We start from the raw sequence: 17,737 nt of genomic DNA on the forward strand, positions 1-17,737 counted from the left end.
TGATTCACACTAACAGCGCAAAGTCACTACACAGGGCCAAAAGGGTCAAAAGGTCAAAGGAAATGGTCAATCAAGCATAAAATATAAACAGATAGAAATTATCTATCAACGTTAACATTGAAGATTTTACACTGTAGATTGCAATCCCGGAGATGAGAAATATCAAATGACGGACCTTTAAAAAGAAGGCTGAGCAAGATTCTCTCTGTCGTTTGTGCCGGTAGCCATGAAGATGTAAGATGTATAATGAGGCACACAGTGAGTAACAGCAGCTACTCCAAACAGTACAGACAATATCTGACTTGGTGTGTATTCATATTGCCACAGGCCAAAGGCCAATCTGGGAACCCATCGGCAAGCAAAAGGAGAAAAACAGCACCCTCTGCTGTTTGTTTTAATAGAATGTTGATAACAGGATGTTGGCCCATTTGGTCCGCCCTCAGGCCTCTGTGCTTCTGTTTTCATTCCACTAATCCCCGATGTACACACATTCTGAATGCCCCTGCCGACAGATTCAGTAGTGCAGCTCGGAATCTGTTCTTGAGAGAATGCAAATGCTAATAAATAGACGGGAAGGAAAAGTGACGTTTTGCACGACCTTTTGATGATTGGCCGATTGACAGCTCGTCTGCTGGAAATCTCGTCCACTGGAACACAGCTGCAGCCAGCCAGAAATCGATAGGTCACCACATTCGGCACACAACACTTGGGTGCCTTTCCTTAAAAAGCTCTGGTCTGATCAAGAACCGGACACACACTGGAGTAGGCCGTTCAGAGCATTAGGGGAAATCACTTCATTGCCACAGGCACTGGAGGAAGTGGGGAGAATGAGGTCCGTGTTAATCTCGTGAGAAAGTGGAGATATTTTACTGAATGTCCATTTTCTCTCGATGAATCCGTTCAGCCTTCTTTCCCCTTCCCCAGTTGTACAATGCCGCCTTGTAAACACTCCTGTCCAGCCTCAGAGAACTCCAATGGAGGAACAATACACAACAGATATTTATTTGAACCAGAATCCACTGTATTTCAAAAGAGATTAAATTAACGTTTACTGGTCTTGGATACAATATTTTACTCTAGTTTGCTGATCAGATAATGTGGCATCAACTGGTTGTCTTGAATTAACAAGACAAAGAAGGCTGAGAAGCCTGTGGCATATCTATATTCTATATTCTTTTGTCCTACATAATTTAAGCTTTGTTGAGGTTGTATCGTGTTGCATGTTTGGTTCATTATTGATGGCATTTCTTTTGAGTGTGATGTTTTTTGTTTATCTACCGTACTTTATCTTGCCCCGTAACTGTATCTTATGTGCTGATTCTGACGTTCCCCTGTGAAATCAATAAATCTATATATCTATTTATCCTGTCCTCTCTGGTGGCAGTACTTATCGTATATATACAAATTGTACATTTGACTCCACTACATTTCTAGGAAGGGACTCTTGAGAATACCTTGTAGATGGGCTATTTTTATTCTAAAACTATTCTTGAAAATGTTTGTATTTTCAATTTTTAATTCATAACTCGTACTTTTAAGTATTTACTCAAATTTATACTTTGTTCAACATCTGGTCTATCCTGTTGGCAGCAATTTTACTTAAATCCTTGACTTATTTCAAATGCGTTGTGAGTTCGTAGATCTGGCACTGACTCTGAATGACTGAATGACTCTGAATGACTCTGTAACTCGTATTTTGAACATTGCTAGTATTTACTGACATGCTCTTGAGTCAAGAGTCACTCTTCCAGACCTATGAGAGAGTATTTACTGACGTGCTCGTGACTGTCCTCTCTTCCAGACCTACTGTATGAGAGAGTATTTACTGACGTGCTCTTGACTGTCCTCTCTTCCAGACCTACTGTATGAGAGAGTATTTACTGACGTGCTCTTGACTGTCCTCTCTTCCAGACCTACTGTATGAGAGAGTATTTACTGACGTGCTCTTGACTGTCCTCTCTTCCAGACCTACATCGGGTCCATCCTGGCGGCGGTCAACCCGTACCGGAACATTCCTGACCTGTACAGCCCCGCCTCCATGGAGATGTACAGCCGCCACCACCTGGGAGAGCGGCCGCCGCACATCTACGCCGTGGCCAACGAGTGCTACCGCTCACTGTGGAGGAAGCAGCACAACCAGTGTGTCCTTATAAGGTACTGCACCTGTCTGGCTGTCTGGCTGGCTACCGTGTTGATTTTGACAGCACACTTCTTTTTTTTTTCAGTCATGGTGGCGTCGCAATGGCAGATTTTACACTCTGTTGCATGCTGAAAATAGCCAATCTACAAGCTCAGCTGTAGAGCTGTGAGATTGTAGATGTGCTATTTTGCAGAGAGTGCAACCAAGCATAAAATGACTTGTCTTTCTTGGAACTCTTCTCCACTAATTCCTCCCAACAATTTTGGTTAGTTTTTAAATTGTCAATTTGATGTAATCTTAGTTATGGTAATCATGTCTGTCTGTCAAAATAAGCCACTTGTAATTATGATTAGTCAACAATGGTTTTATTTACTTTTTAAGTCTAATTTACAGGGAGTAGATTGACTAGCAGTAGGCAGACAGATAGTGGCCCCAGAGTTTGTCTCAAGCTCACAACACGTCGAACACTGCAACATTAGATTGTAGATTTATTTTATTTTTTTACATCATCAGCGGGGAAGAATTGCTGATTGCTGTAAAGTACGCTGCGGGGAACAGTGAAGACTGATATCTGTCGGAAGTTTTTATTTTGTTTCTTCCTTGTTTTGTGCCAATTAAGCGCCTATGATACACACAATGGCACACACACACGCAAACACGTCCGTGCACGTGCGTACACACACACTGCTTCCTGCAGCAGTACTTTCACATCCTCTCATTGTTGTTCGTCTGGACTTCAAAAACCTTTTCCTGGGCTATTAATACAATCCAGGGTTCATATAAATATCATTGGAATGATAATATTTGGTTCTTATTCAGCAGGAAAGCGAAAAGGAATGGTGTCCGTTGCTTTGATGGCGTGCGTGTGTGGGTGCGTGCGTGCGTGCGTGTACATATGCGCATGTGCGAGCGTTTCACATACCTACAATTAGCCCACATAGTTTACAGGCTGCTGAAGCCCCATAGCCTTATGGGTAATGAGAGCCACATGTTCTCTGCAGGCCGTTTGTGAAGCCTGAAATGATTGATTATCATCTCTAATTATCATCACTCCATTTCACACTTAGAGCCTTGTGTCAGAAGGAACTTTGTATTTCCACATTTCAACTTCTTTTCATATATTTAATGCCAACGTCATCATGCAAACTCACAACGCGCCATGTTGTGAGCTTGCAAATCGGCTATTTCTCCCCTTGTTAAAAAGAATCATAACAATATTAATCAACCAACATTATTGTCACAATACTTTTGCAGGTAACAGTGAGGTGAAACTCTTGTTTATTTTTATGAAGGCTTCCATGTTTGCAGCTCAAGGAGCAAAAAGAAAATAATTGGAAGCAAAGAATGGAAAACAAACGGGCACATGCAGCGTGTTAAAATCATTAGGCTATATTTAGTGCCATTGCCGTAGATGTACGGCCAATTGGTCTTTTATAGTGCTTATGATTGACAAAGTCGTAATGCTAATTACATTAGCATTGGGTTGCTAGTGTGATGTTGTCAACAGCAATGGAGCGCGCCATATTGAACTGCACACGCACCCATTGTATCTGTTCCTTTCGATCGCCTTTATCTCCAATTCCTTGTCCCAGATGGCATTTCTGGTCAAAACTACGTTTATTCGACGTGCGTGTGTGTGTGTGTGCATGTGCGTGTGTGCGCTCACACCCACGTGCGCGGTGGCCATCACAATGGGTTCATTCTGGTGAGAGGAAGTGTAGCAGTGAGTGAGGGTGGCATATGTTGGCACCGCAGTGCTTTGACCTTTGACCTGTCTCTTGGTGGAGAATGAAGTGTTGTGTTGTGTGTGGAAACACAGTCACAGAACACACCAGTGGTTGTGTGTGTGTGTGTGTGTGTGTGTGTGTGTGTGTGTGTGTGTGTGTGTGTGTGTGTGCGTGTGCGTGTGCGTGTGTGTGTGCGTGCGCGCAACAGAGTGACAGAACACACCAGTGGTTCCTTTTTCATTCTAAGGACCCCCCAGTTTGATATGCGTTAGACCACAGACCCCCAGTTCATACACTTTTTATTAACCCTGGCACCCCGATCTACACTGTCATGTTCAGTGTTCATTTAACTGTGAGAGTGTACTCTCACACCAGGCACGCAAACATAAGCGCACGGACGCTATATTTTCCACGTTAATAAATGCAGCCGTTTTCACTAGCGCGTGTGCGCGCGCGTGTGTGTGTGTGTGTGTGTGTGTGTGCGTGTGACTGAGAGAGTTGTAAATGTGTTGATTTACACTTTGAAGAGAATCAGGAAAGCTTTCTTCTACTGTAATCTACTGTAAAACTCATGGTCAGTCGGAACGCGAGCGCGCACACACACACACACACACACACACACACACACACACACACACACACACTCGTATCTCTCTCTCTCTGTGTGACATGGTGACACAAAGGAACACAGGAAACCAGTCTCTTGTCTTGTGTTGTGGCTCAGCTCTCCTGCTGCTCTCAGTGGTTTGTCCCTGACCTGTTGACCTTTGACCTCTAGGCAACAGAGGGGTCAAACGCAACACTCCTCCAGTGGAGTTAATTACCCCTGGGGGGTCAACGACACCCCGAAAACCAGCCCGGAGATGCATCTGGTTCGATTTAGTGTGTGTGTGTGTGTGTGTGTGTGTGTGTGTGTGTATGTGTGTGTGCGTGCGTGCGTGTGCGTGCGTGCGTGCGTGTGCATGCCTGCTTTGCTTTTAACCTCTTAAACTATCAGTCTTAAACTGGGCCGTGGGGATATTACAAGTGGGCCACCAAATAATAGTCGCTCCTATTTTAAATGGGATGTAACATGAAATGTAACTTTTTCACATGTACTGTACTGAAGTGATACAAGGAGAGGTGAGTGAGGTGGAGTCTGAGAAGGTGAGTCCTAGGGGGTAAAGGCTCATACATAGTCTGGATTTTCGGTGATGTGGTGACCACCGAACTACAACATGACGTCACGAGCCGCGGTGAAGAGCAAGCCACCGCTCCAGCCCTTCTCTCTGTTTTTACTGGTGGTCACCTCACCACCGAAAATCCAGACTATGAATAGGCCTTAAGGTGGAGTCTGAGAAGGTGATTGCTAGGGGGTTAGGTGGAGAAGGAGAGTGCTAGGGGGTAAAAGGTGGAGACGGTGAGTGGGGTAAAACTAGATGCAGCTGCAGGACATGATGACACATCAATGTGTTTAATTCAGAAACTATAGCCCTAAACAGTGAAATCTATGGAAATCTACTCTTAACGTGCATGTGTGTGCCGTCTGGGACTGGACCTCTCTCTCTCTCTCTCTCTCTCTCTCTCCCTCTCCCTCTCCCTCTCCCTCTCCCTCTCCCTCTCCCTCTCCCTCTCTCTCTCTCTCTCTCTCAACACGCACTGAGCAGACAGACAAAGTCCCTACTCCCCACACAGTGACAGCACTCCATGTTTACACACAGACAGACAGACAGAATATTCCGTAGGCTACACTGCAGTTTTTTTATGTGTTTCCTTAAGCAATTGATTAATTGCATTTCGACCAGGGCTTCGGTCTCCGCATTCGACCACGTCTATCCACGGTAACGGCCTAACGGGACATATTTGCGCTGCGTAAAATATGCCTTCTCCGTCTCCAACTGTGTTTAGCTCCTCACCCGCCACATTGTTTGCTTCATTTCCTTTATTTGCTGCGGATTGCATTCACACCTGCACCGAATCATAATCAAGTGTGATTAGAAGCGAAGCGAAACCCCCGTTTTTGGTTGGAGTAGAATGCGGTTCTTTGATGCGAATTAGGATTCGAATGATGCTTCACACCTGCCAAACGACGCGCACTTTCCAAAAATGTGCAGCAGGATTCGTTTTAATCTCAGTAAAGCTTTTTGGTGTGAAGGTCACCATAATTAAGATGCAAAAGCAGGGGAGGGAGAATACTCTATGTCCCCACTTTGAGAACCAATGTTGTGCAGTGCAAACCGACATGATCCAGTGTGGTGAGACAGGTCAGATGAAGTGAGACAGGTCCAGTGAGGTGAGACGGGTCCCGGTGAAGTGACTCCTCGTCAGTTCATTAGTTTGACTGTAAAGAGACAGCAGTGAGTTTACACTGTATTCAGTGCTGTTCTCTGTCAACTGTCACACATGCACACACACACACACACACACACACACACACACACACACACACACACACACACACCCACCTCAGAGGTTATGACAGGGTGTATTGCATTACTTCCCTGCTTGACCTCTTTAATGTAAATATTTCTCTTGGCGAAACATTCCAGAAATGTCTGTCTGTCTGTCTGTCCGTCCGTCCGTCCGTCCGTCCGTCCGTCCGTCCGTCCCTTTCTCCACCAATTTATTCCACCTACTAGTTTATTTTATCATTTTTTTCAATATCCTATCCATGAGTTTCATAGAGAATAATAATAGGGCATTCAGTAATCATAAAACTATGAGCTGTCACGATTACACATTTAAGTTGATGACTAATTGTCACACTAATAATTGTGATCAACATTTTTTTGCATTGAGCATTGGAACAAAAAAATCAGTTAGCCTTTTTCGTAATCAAACATTGCACATGGAAGATATGTCAAATATACACTGAAATATACAAAGAAATCACTGACAGAAAAGGTCAAACTAGCAGAAACAGATCTGTGTGACACGTTCTAAGCTTGTAGATGAGCTGTTTCTGCTTTGTTATTTATGAACATTCACAATTATCTCAAATAATTGTGATTAGATGATTATATGCAATAATTGTGACAAGCCTAAAGGTTTCTGCCCCACATAGAACTGCATAAATATAACTCACCAAGGCTTTTACTTCACTTCAGAGCATTGTGTTTGCAGTCAGGCTAGAACTGGGCAGCTAAAATGGGAGCCTTTCTTTTGAATAAAGCGAGTAGATTTATTTTATGCAACAAAAGGATTGACACTGTTATTTACACACATTCACTGTAGTACAGCCTCCCTTAGAGAGGGAGAGAGAGAGAGAGTGTGTGTGTGTGTGTGTGTGTGTGTGTGTGTGTGTGTGTGTGTGTGTGTGTGTGTGTGTGTGTGTGTGCGCGCGCCTGTGCGAAAATGTCACAGCCAAGCGCTGACAAATGTCTTTAATTTGTGGCTTAGCCTTGTGAGGGGTTGCCAGGTTGATCATTAACCTGAACGCTGTGGCTCTTGGTTTCCAGGTTCATGTTAAATGTCAGCGTGTGTGCGTGCGTGTGTGCGTGCGTGCCTGCGCGGGTGGGTGGGTGGGTGGGTGTCCCACCCAGTAGAATTTGAGACAAAGACATTATGAGGACTCTTTTCCTGAAGATGAATGGTTGTTTTATTGTAATACAAAAAAAAAAATTGTATGTAGCTCGCATTGTGAGCTTATAGATCTGCTGTTTTCAGCATGCAACCATGAATTCATCGCTAAAAAAGGGATGCCAGGGTGTGATGTTTCAGTTCCAAGATGACTATGTTTCAGTTCCAAGATGACTATAGCAAACGCGGCTGATTTTCGGGACGGGGCTTGCTGTATCACACACTCTCACAGTTTAGAGATTCTAGCAGCTCATTCCAGACTGTCACATTAATCCTCGTTTACTCAATAGATTAATTACCCAATTATCCAATTTGGTGTACAGTTGAAAGGCACCGCATGTGCGACCAACAAAACAGTGCTTTGTTGCAAAGTCACACTGTCAGCTGACTGACTGACTGCGGGAACACAGCAGCGATATAAAACTGTACCGAGGTGGAAGAAGTACTTGTTTTACTCAAGTAAAAAGTATCAATACCACAATGTAGAAATACTCAGTTACTTGTAAAAGGCCTGTGTAGAGCTAGTCGAACATTTACTTGATTAAAAGTGCAAAAGTATTGCCACTTATAGCGGCACTATGTAACTTTCTTAATTGTTTTTGTCCCACAATCGGTATGGTTGAGTAGGTTAATTGCGACTGTAGGTCTCAGTTTACTATGAAAACCATGCATTTCATGTCAGTCAGTCTGGCACGCCAGTCGTGACACACTCCGTATATGGCCGGCCCGTCTCCATATATGAAGATCACGACACTCACCTCATCAAACCCTGGATAGCCATAAGACTGGATCATCACTTATATCTGCATATATGGAGCCGGCCAGCAACTCTACATCTGACCTCACGGACACCAGATTAATAGTTTAACTCCTGCTTCTTAACTGTGCCATTTTAAGAAGCTCTGTTGTTTCTCACCCTCAGGACGTCTTACTAGTACAATATTAAGTACAACGTACATACAATTGGGGTGGTTGTATTTTATCTCCCTGCTCTTCTATTGAGACATTTAAATCGTGTCAAAATCTAATAGTGGTCCAAATTCAATGTATCCCCTGAGCAAGCAGGCAGGCTCTATTAGTTATAAAATATGTCAAGTTGTCAACACTTGGGCTCAAACCCTGGGTAGAAGAGGAAAGTTACAGCTTTAAATAAAAGTAGTAGAAGTACACTTTTACTTGATTAAAAGTGCAAAGGCATTAAAATATACTTATATACTTCCAAGTACCAAATTGAAAGTACTTTTCTCAAAACAAATTGTCATCAGGGGCTATGTTCAAATAGGCAATGTATAAAATACATTAAATTGGTTTATCTGTTCTATAATGTTATGTTCTATAATAATCTAAATGTACAAAGAACTAGTAACTTTTTCAAATGATTGCAGTGGAATCAAAAGTATAATATAAGTGTCAAGTTTTGTGAAAGGAGCCCTCTGGTGGTCAAAGTGTAGAATGTCTTCTCTGTGGAGCGTGGGTTTTCAACAGGGGGTCCCATAGTAATTTAATAATAATAATAATATTAAAAATAATGTTTTATTGGCCACCCACTGTCGAGGTGCGTGTGAATAGGTATGCTCTCAAGTTAATAAGTACACATTTTAATCCAGCATATTAATAGAAAAGATAATGTGTAAACAATAGGGCTGTAAAATAAGTCTCTGAAGCTATGAAAAGTTTAATCTGCAATCTGGTCTTTTATACAATACATGGTGGTGGTCCCTGCTCCATCTCTCTCAGCTAGTGGGTCTTTAAAAAGAAAAAGCATTGACTGGAGACCACCTGGCCCATACAGTGTTATTACATTGTGAAGAGAGCCCTCCTGTGGTCAACGTGTAGAATGTCTTCTCTGTTGGCCCATGTTAATGTAGGTCAGCTAAGGCATGAAAAGCCTGTTTGTCAATCAGTCAGTCATGAGTTTAGTCATCACAAATTCATTCACTTTGGAGCCGTTTGTGCTTGTTCATAACAGGCACTGAGGCTAACACACCACACAGGCTGCAATTAACTTTGCAGTTTTTAAGTACTGTTAATACTTTACTTGGCGTATGCACATTTTCCACGACTCTCAGAGGCAAATAGTTGCACTTTTACTGTCTAAAAACTTTAGTTACGAGTTACTTTCTGGAGTTTGATCATTACAAAACATGGTCATTTTAAATGACTATTCAAACATATACAATTTATAAGCTCATAAAGACAATTTATAAGCTCACAAAGACAATTTATAAGGTCACAGCGTTGGTTTCATTTGGTTTCATTTTACACTCAAGAGTTAAAGATCTATTACGGTCCACCTGGTTACCAGCTCTCCATCACTTGGGGACCCCCTGGAACCCCCTCAAGGGCAACTGGTGGTCCTCGAACCACTGGTTTAAAACCACTGCTATAGTGTGTATGCTCAAAATAGGAACACAAAGGTTATATTCCCATTGACAAATGACAATGAATGGATAATTTACGTCATATGTGTCTGAGCAAATCGGCATGTTACGTCATGATGATGTACGATGATAAGAGCGCCTCTCACTTCACACAGGTGTGATTTTTGAGCGGTGCTAGCCACTCAGACAACAATGTGTGTCCATATGTATGTCCCTGTGTCGTCCGTACGATCGTTTGTTGAGCACCAGGTGTCACTGTTGCACAGCACCACTCAGTTCAGACGGGTGCAGGGAAATAAGGTGACAACGTTTCGATGTCAATACATCTTCATCAGGTCGACCTGAAGAAGATGTAGTGACATCAAAACGATGTAGAGGATGTTGCTTGTTGTGATGATTCGTCTCCTGTTGCGATGGGTTTCTCGCCGTGACGTGTTTCCTGTTTGTCATTGGCGATGTCGTGATGTCATTTCCTGTCTCCTCAGTGGCGAGAGCGGCGCAGGGAAGACGGAGAGCACCAAGCTGATCCTGAAGTTCCTGTCGGCCATGAGTCAGCACAGCCTGGAGACATCGTCCCGAGACAGGACGTCCCATGTAGAGGAGGCTCTGCTGGAGAGCAGGTACACACACGCATGCACGAGTGGTTCCCTAGTATCGCGTTACCAGACAACTATTCCACAATCTCCGAATGCTATATAGAGTCTGGGACTATAGCCCCCATGAGCTGAGTAAGCTGCCATTTCCGTTCACGAAGATATATATATATTTTCCTTTTCTGCCATACAACAAGCTATAATATAGCTATATATTATATGCTTAAATGTTTTCTATTTATATTAGGATAAATGTTCGCGACTGTAAAGACGAAACGGAAGTGGTGAGGAGGCTCCACTTCCGCTTTATCGCATACTCATGAGACCTCTTCCGTTCCAATCCAATCCAATCCACTTTATTTATAAAGCACATTTTTATACAACAAGGTTGTATAAAACAAGGTTGTATAAAAAGTCTGGGCCGTTGGCTGTATGATGGAGCGTTTGGAAATCGTGGAGACATGCCCTTTGACACAATCTAAATGTATCAATAAAGGAGTCCGTCCGCTTTGCATCAGTGACATCAGTAGTCTGGCATTGCCAGAGTGTTGCCTCTCGCAATTTTCAAATGCTTCCGTCCTACAGTCTGGAGCAACGGAAGCTCTATCATGAGGAAGTGGAGCCTCCTCCCCACTTCCGTTTCGTCTTTCCAGTCATAGTTTATCCTAATTGCAATAGAAATTACATACGAATATATAGCAGAAAATATATTTTTAAAGATATTTTAGGATAGATTTTCGGTAAAAAAACATGCAGTAATCCTGGTCTCTAAACTGCCTCCCCCTGGCCAGCCGGGGTTTTGATGGAGGGGAAAGGAACTGGTTGGAATAACGTGTTCCTTCCACGCGCTACGTCCAACCAGGGAAGCTCCCCCTGTCAGGTGTAAAGGAGGCATGAAGGAAGCATGAGTTCAAGTCCGTTGCTCTCCCCTTGTCCCCCATATATGGAGACTAGGTTGGCAGAGGGTGTGTAGAGCCCAGAGTGCTATAGAGTGTTACAATAGACAACGCACAGATCAACGTGTGTGCTGGTAATGTTTTCCAAGCACAGAAACAAGTGCTTGGAAAACCTTACCAGCACTCACTTCACTTTGATCCATTTAGGATTTAAGGTTTAACCCCAGCAGCAGATCATACTACGGACACTTCGGCCCACAGGCTTTCCTCAGCGTAAATGAAACATGCAGAAGTAGGTTTTATTAGTGGCAGCACCACTAATAAGCCCCAGAGGCGGAGGAAGCGTCTACCTTTTTTATATCTGTGCATATAGAGCCCATTGTAAATTGTGATGTGATCTCTCTACACAGCCCCATCATGGAGGCGTTCGGGAACGCTAAGACGGTGTACAACAACAACTCCAGCCGCTTCGGGAAGTTTGTCCAGCTCCACTTCTGCCAGAAAGGAAACATCCAGGGAGGAAAGATCATAGACTGTATCCTTTAATGAACCGTCTTCAACTTCCTGTCCGGACAGGAAGCGGGACGATGCTTGAAGAGCTGCCAGCGCCGCACAGAGAGGAGCGGACAGTCAATTAGGAGCCTTTAAGAGTGTGTGTGTGTGTGTGTGTGTGTGTGTGTGTGTGTGTGTGTGTGTGTGTGTGTGTGTATTTGATGACACAGGGTGAGACAGGTAGAATGAGTTGTATCCCTTAACTAAGATCTTCTCTCTGAACAAAGACCTCTTAGAGAAGGTGAGACATCTGTTTTTGCACCGTGTGTGTGTGTGTGTGTGTGTGTGTGTGTGGGTGTGGGTGTGAGCGTGTGTGTGAGCGTGTGTGTGCATGTGTGTGCGTGTGTGTGAGACATCTGTTTTTGCACTGTGTGTGTGTGTGAGCGTGTGTGTGTGTGTTTGTGTGTGAGAAAGTGCATGTGCGTGCGTTTGTGTATCCGTATGTGTGCTGACCTTTCTGTCTCTCTGCCATCAGAACCGCGTGGTGAGACAGAACCCAGGAGAACGGAACTATCACATCTTCTATGCCCTGCTGGCTGGTACCAACACTGAACAGAGAGGTGAGAGACACCTGGCAGTCTTCTCTCCTACCCCATCTCCCATCTCAGCTTTCCTACTGTCTGTATCTCCTACACTGTCTCCCTCTCAGCTGTCTTACTGTCTGTCTCTCCTACACTGTCTCCCTCTCAGCTGTCCTACTGTCTGTCTCTCCCACTCTGTCTCCCTCTCAGCTGTCCTACTGTATATCTCTCCCACTCTGTCTCCCTCTCAGTTGTCCTACTGTCTGTCTCTCTCACGCTGTCTCCCTCTCAGCTTTCCTTCAGTCTGTCTCTCTTACACTTGGAGCAGAATTTCATGTCATGCAAGGTGCTATACAAATAAAGTGTATTATAATTGCACTCGTTCCCTCACAGCACATAAGCTCCAGCATTATTTGAAGTGTTTGTTTATCGGTGCTTTCAGAGGCCTTCGGTCTGTCCAAACCAGAGAACTATTACTACCTACGACAGTCGGGCTGCGTGTCCGACAACACCATCAACGACTCGGACACTTTTCACGACGTCCTGGTACGTATGAACAACAACCACACTACAGGTCACAACACCTTGTTACTGGTCATGACTCATGATAGACGACACTAAGGTTCGCAATGTACACCACTGGTGCTCAAAGTGGGGTCTAGGACCCCCAGGGGACCTTGAGGGGTTTCCAGGGGGTCCCCAGTTAAATTATGGATAGTTATTAGGAAACAAATGGATTTATGCTATTATCGTGCGACAATCTTGCGGAAGAATGGTGCACAGAGCTGGCACACAGGACACGCCAGCTTCTCTGCGGTCCTTGGGTTAAATTAAAGTCAATTCAAAATGTCTGTATAATAATAATAATAATAATATCTCAAACTTATATAGCGCTTTTCTGAGTAAGGCGCTTTACATGGGGGGGCAATTTTATTAGGAAAAATAAATAAACATTAAAGGCTAAAAACATTAAAAACAGTGAAAAGAGTTAGCTGGGGAAAGCAATGTTGAAGAGGTGTGTTTTGAAGGTTTTGAGGGTTTAGAGAGGGTGGGGGCATCTCTGAGTGTTCAGGATGGTACTAAAAGTTTGGATTCTGTGTCGTGGCTTTCCCAGAATGCAATGCGGACCATGCAGTTCTCGGAGGAGAACATCCGGGACATCCTGCGCCTCCTGGCGGCCATTCTCCACGTGGGAAACATGGAGTTTATTACGGCGGGAGGAGCACAGATCTCCTCCAAGTCAGGTCTGTCTGTCTGTACTCAAATTCAAAAGTAGCAGATTTACAGGCTCAAAACGTGTCACGTTGCTCTGCATTTCCAGCTTGTGAATCTGCTACTTTTGGATGCTTTTGTGGGATGCTGTAGTCATGTAGTGTGATCAAGTAGGGGGTTAATAAAATTTACGAACAAATGAAAGAAAACCGCCTGACAGATGCTGTCCCTCTCCAAGTACATGACCTTCAGGCAGTTCCACTTATCGGCCAGTAGGTGTCCTACCAGACAACAGGATTCATTATAATGTGTGTGTTGCGTCCACAGCGCTCAGCAGAACCTCAGAGCTGTTGGGTCTGAACCCAGATCAGCTGTCGGAGGTCCTGACGAACCGCTCCATGATCCTGAGAGGAGAGGAGATCTGCACCCCGCTCACTGTGGAGCAGGTGGGTACCATGTCCCCTAACAGCTAACACCGCAGGGAATCAAACCCACAACCCCCTACCATACCCTAACCCAGTTGTTCTCAAACTTCTTCAAGCCAAGGACCCCCAAATGTATATGTTTAGTGCAAGGGACCCCCAGATGAGAAAAAACTTTAAAAGAAATAGCAGATGTATGTGAGCTTGTCTATATGCTATTTCAGTCAGGACAACTCAAGTATGGATGGAATATATTTATTATGGTTTTGCGATGAATTGGATCTGCTTTTTAGGTACTCTGATCAAGCACATCAGTCCAACCATAGGGACTCCGAATCCCCCGTAACTAAAAGCAGATCCAAAACGACAGGTGGTAGCTGGGGTGGAGGAGGGTGAGACAGGTGGTAGCTGGGGTGAAGGAGGGTGAGACAGGTGGTAGCTGGGGTGAAGGAGGGTGAGACAGGTGGTAGCTGGGGTGAAGGAGGGTGAGACAGGTGGTAGCTGGGGTGAAGGAGGGTGAGACAGGTGGTAGCTGGGGTGAAGGAGGGTGAGACAGGTGGTAGCTGGGGTGAAGGAGGGTGAACAGCAAAAGTTTGAGCAGACAGCAGTGCAGCAGTATGAGTGTGCAGCAGCAAGTACGCAAGTAGATTGAGCAAAGCAAACTTCCAGTTTAAATAGCCTGTATGAAACAGGAATGAGTGTGTGATTGGATGAAGTGAATCATGTGAATGAGAACGTGATGCTGAGGCGGCCCAATTAACGGCCGGCAGCAACTGCACTGAGTTTCCTGACTGATTTCTTTAAATAGGCATAACACATTTTGCTGGTTAGTATAACATGGTCCAGAACACCGGGAATCAAACCCACAACCCTAACCAAGTGGTTCTCAAAGTGGGAACTTTGAGGGGGTTCCAGGGGGTCCCCAGCAGAAGCATATACTGTAGCAAATCCCAACCCTGTTTATTATTAAATATTTGTTGAGGGGCGCTAGTCCCTCCTATGCCCAGCTATGTGTCTGTGTGTACCTCATAGCAATGATTTGATTGGCTTAGAAATGAGGATAAAAAGTGAGGACAGAAATGTAAGGACCCCAAAAGTGATTGGCCAGAATGTGAAGATGTATGATGATAAGAGAGCCCCTCACTTCACACAATTTTGTTGTTGTTGTTTCACCCTTTCAATGATATAATGAAGTTGTAGTTCTAATAATACACATTTCTGTGTGCGTGTGCGTGTGTGTCCAGGCGGTGGACTCCCGGGACTCCATGGCCATGTCGCTGTACTCCCAGTGCTTCACGTGGATCATCCGTAAACTCAACAACAGAATCCGAGGCAAAGAGGACTTCAAGTCCATCGGAATCCTCGACATCTTTGGATTTGAGAACTTTGACGTGAGCTTCATTATATAATACTTCAGATTGTTTTGTTGTGTTTTGAATGTTGTTTGGTTGTCTTGATTTAGAGTTTGTGTTTTGTTGTTGTGTGTTTTAGTTTTTTGTATTTGTCACTGTTTTTATTTCTCAATTTACTTCTATATTTGTAAAAAAAAAAAAAAAAAAGATTTTAACAACATGATGGGGTGCGAAAATAGCAGACCCGTGTTGGGACCTTTTAGATCTGCTATTCTCACTATATATTTGTTTACTTTTCTTCTCCCCCCCCCCCCCTTTTTTCTGTGCTGTGTTTGTTGTCGTATTTGTATTTATTTTCATACTATTCAGATGTCCCTTCATAATTTGTTTATGTCATGCTCTTAATTTTGCTGTGTTTCACGTAAGACAATTTGCCTTGTCGTTGAAATGCACACGTGCCATTTTGCCCTACAGGTGAACCGTTTTGAGCAGTTCAACATCAACTACGCCAACGAGAAGCTGCAGGAATACTTCAACAAACACATCTTCTCCCTGGAACAGTTGGAATATAACAAGTAGGTGGAGCCTATCCACCTTGGAGATCTTTCATTCATGGTCTTCTCCATACTCTACAGGGTGGACGCTGGGGTGGTGCAGGGGTAACCTAGTGTAACCAGGCTTTCCACCACGGAGGAAAGTCTGGTATTCGTTCTAAACTGGCTTGTGTGATCCGGTTTAGAAAAAAGGAAAAAACAAATCGTGTTCCGGTGATTGGTTTTCGGTTGGCGTCGCACTGTTTTTGTTCCCCACATAATGTGAATCAATTAGTGTATTCTCACTAGTCACACTACGGTATCTGTACGATACCATAGCAGTGACAACACAGACATGTGTGGTGAGGAAATGATTGGCATAACAACAAAAATTGGGATAACATAAAATAACAAAGTACAGGAATTTACCTGAACAACTGAGTCATCATTGTGGTGCCTTTCATTTTTGGTCAAAGTATCATTGCATTTTAGCTGCAAATGATCCCTGGAGAAAATATAGATCCCACCAATCAGAGGGCTTGTCAATAACTACGTATTGGTGCTTTTCATTGGCTGTCTCATCCAGAGAGGGTCTGGTGTGGGTGGACATCGACTGGATGGACAATGGAGAATGTCTGGACATGATTGAGAAGGTAGGACGACCCTCAGATACACGTCTATTAATCAATGTATTAATAGACGTATTCATATTAAATTAATATATGCATTAACCCATAAAGGCCGGGAAAACATCCCTGTCATTTTAGATTTTAACCACTTTAACCATTATTTTATACTTTAACCTATCCAAACATTTGTGAAAATGTCTGCAAATCATTGAATGTATGTATTTTTTAAAGCAAGCATTTTTAATTTGAGTCTTTGCTTCTGGGGGTCCCTGGAACAAAATCTTTGGGGGTCGGCGGCCAAATACAAATGACATGAAAACCTTTGAGAACCACTGAGATAGAAACATACGTTTTCCAGGAAACTGTTAGGATTTAGAACACAGTCTTCGAATCGGCCTCAGATCTTAAAGGAGAATTCCATGCTAGAAGGCTTTCTTACCTTTCTTTGTAGTTGTTACGTCCCCAACAAAGAGGTCCAGGTGTTATTTTGTGCAAAAGCTCCATATTCTTATTTCGATGGAAATAAGCGAATTAGAGCAACACCCCATAGCCCCATTCAATTCCCATTCGATTCAATGCAATTCATTGAGCGCTTATGGTAGGGGAAATAGCCAATAAGGAGCTTTTGCACAAAAAAACACCTGGACCTCTTTGGTGGGGACGTAACAACTACAAAGAAAGGTAAGAAAGCATTCTAGCATGGAATTATCCTTTAATGGGTTAATAGACATGATGGAGAAGGTATGAAGTCCTCGTGTACGACGATCATGATGATGACGATGATGATGATGATGATGACGACTGTGTTTCCATAGAAACTGGGTCTCCTGGCATTGATGAACGAGGAGAGCCACTTCCCAAAAGCCACCGATGAGACGCTGCTGGAGAAACTGCACAGTCAGCACTCTGTACGTTCAATTCATGTTTAAAGAAAGCGCCACAGTCATGATTTAAACTGCACAGTCAGACAGCACTCTCTATGTTAAATTTAATTCATACCAAAGTACAACCACAACAGGACATGCACTTATACATGGGTCACATGTACTGTACATTGGGTACCTGGGGCCGTTCCGCTGATCTTATCCGAGGAACAGGCCGTCATTTCCACATTAATCTGCTGGCCAGAGTGCCTCTGTTTTTATGGAGCTTTTCCCAGAGAGGGGAAGGACCTTTTCAATGTGGGATATGAAATTGATCCAATCAGCTCCAGTTCAAATC

The 17,737-nt window shown here is 43.7% G+C and overlaps 1 protein-coding gene across 1 annotated transcript in view; it reads left to right on the top strand.

Moving 5' to 3' along the window:
- myo10 (myosin X) overlaps window positions 1-17,737 on the top strand; it is a 145,126-nt gene that overhangs the window by 87,637 nt on the left and 39,752 nt on the right. The window contains exons 4-15 of the mRNA XM_083782271.1: window positions 1,967-2,154; window positions 10,292-10,426; window positions 11,706-11,830; window positions 12,075-12,088; window positions 12,323-12,407; window positions 12,811-12,914; window positions 13,483-13,612; window positions 13,908-14,026; window positions 15,247-15,393; window positions 15,829-15,929; window positions 16,474-16,540; window positions 17,332-17,424. Of these exons, the coding sequence (XP_083638397.1) occupies window positions 1,967-2,154; window positions 10,292-10,426; window positions 11,706-11,830; window positions 12,075-12,088; window positions 12,323-12,407; window positions 12,811-12,914; window positions 13,483-13,612; window positions 13,908-14,026; window positions 15,247-15,393; window positions 15,829-15,929; window positions 16,474-16,540; window positions 17,332-17,424 (1,308 nt within the window). The remainder of the gene's footprint in view (window positions 1-1,966; window positions 2,155-10,291; window positions 10,427-11,705; window positions 11,831-12,074; window positions 12,089-12,322; window positions 12,408-12,810; window positions 12,915-13,482; window positions 13,613-13,907; window positions 14,027-15,246; window positions 15,394-15,828; window positions 15,930-16,473; window positions 16,541-17,331; window positions 17,425-17,737) is intronic.

The sequence above is a fragment of the Protomyctophum parallelum genome (genome assembly GCF_964188405.1).
Source record: "Protomyctophum parallelum genome assembly, chromosome: 14".
Lineage (NCBI taxonomy): Eukaryota > Metazoa > Chordata > Actinopteri > Myctophiformes > Myctophidae > Protomyctophum > Protomyctophum parallelum.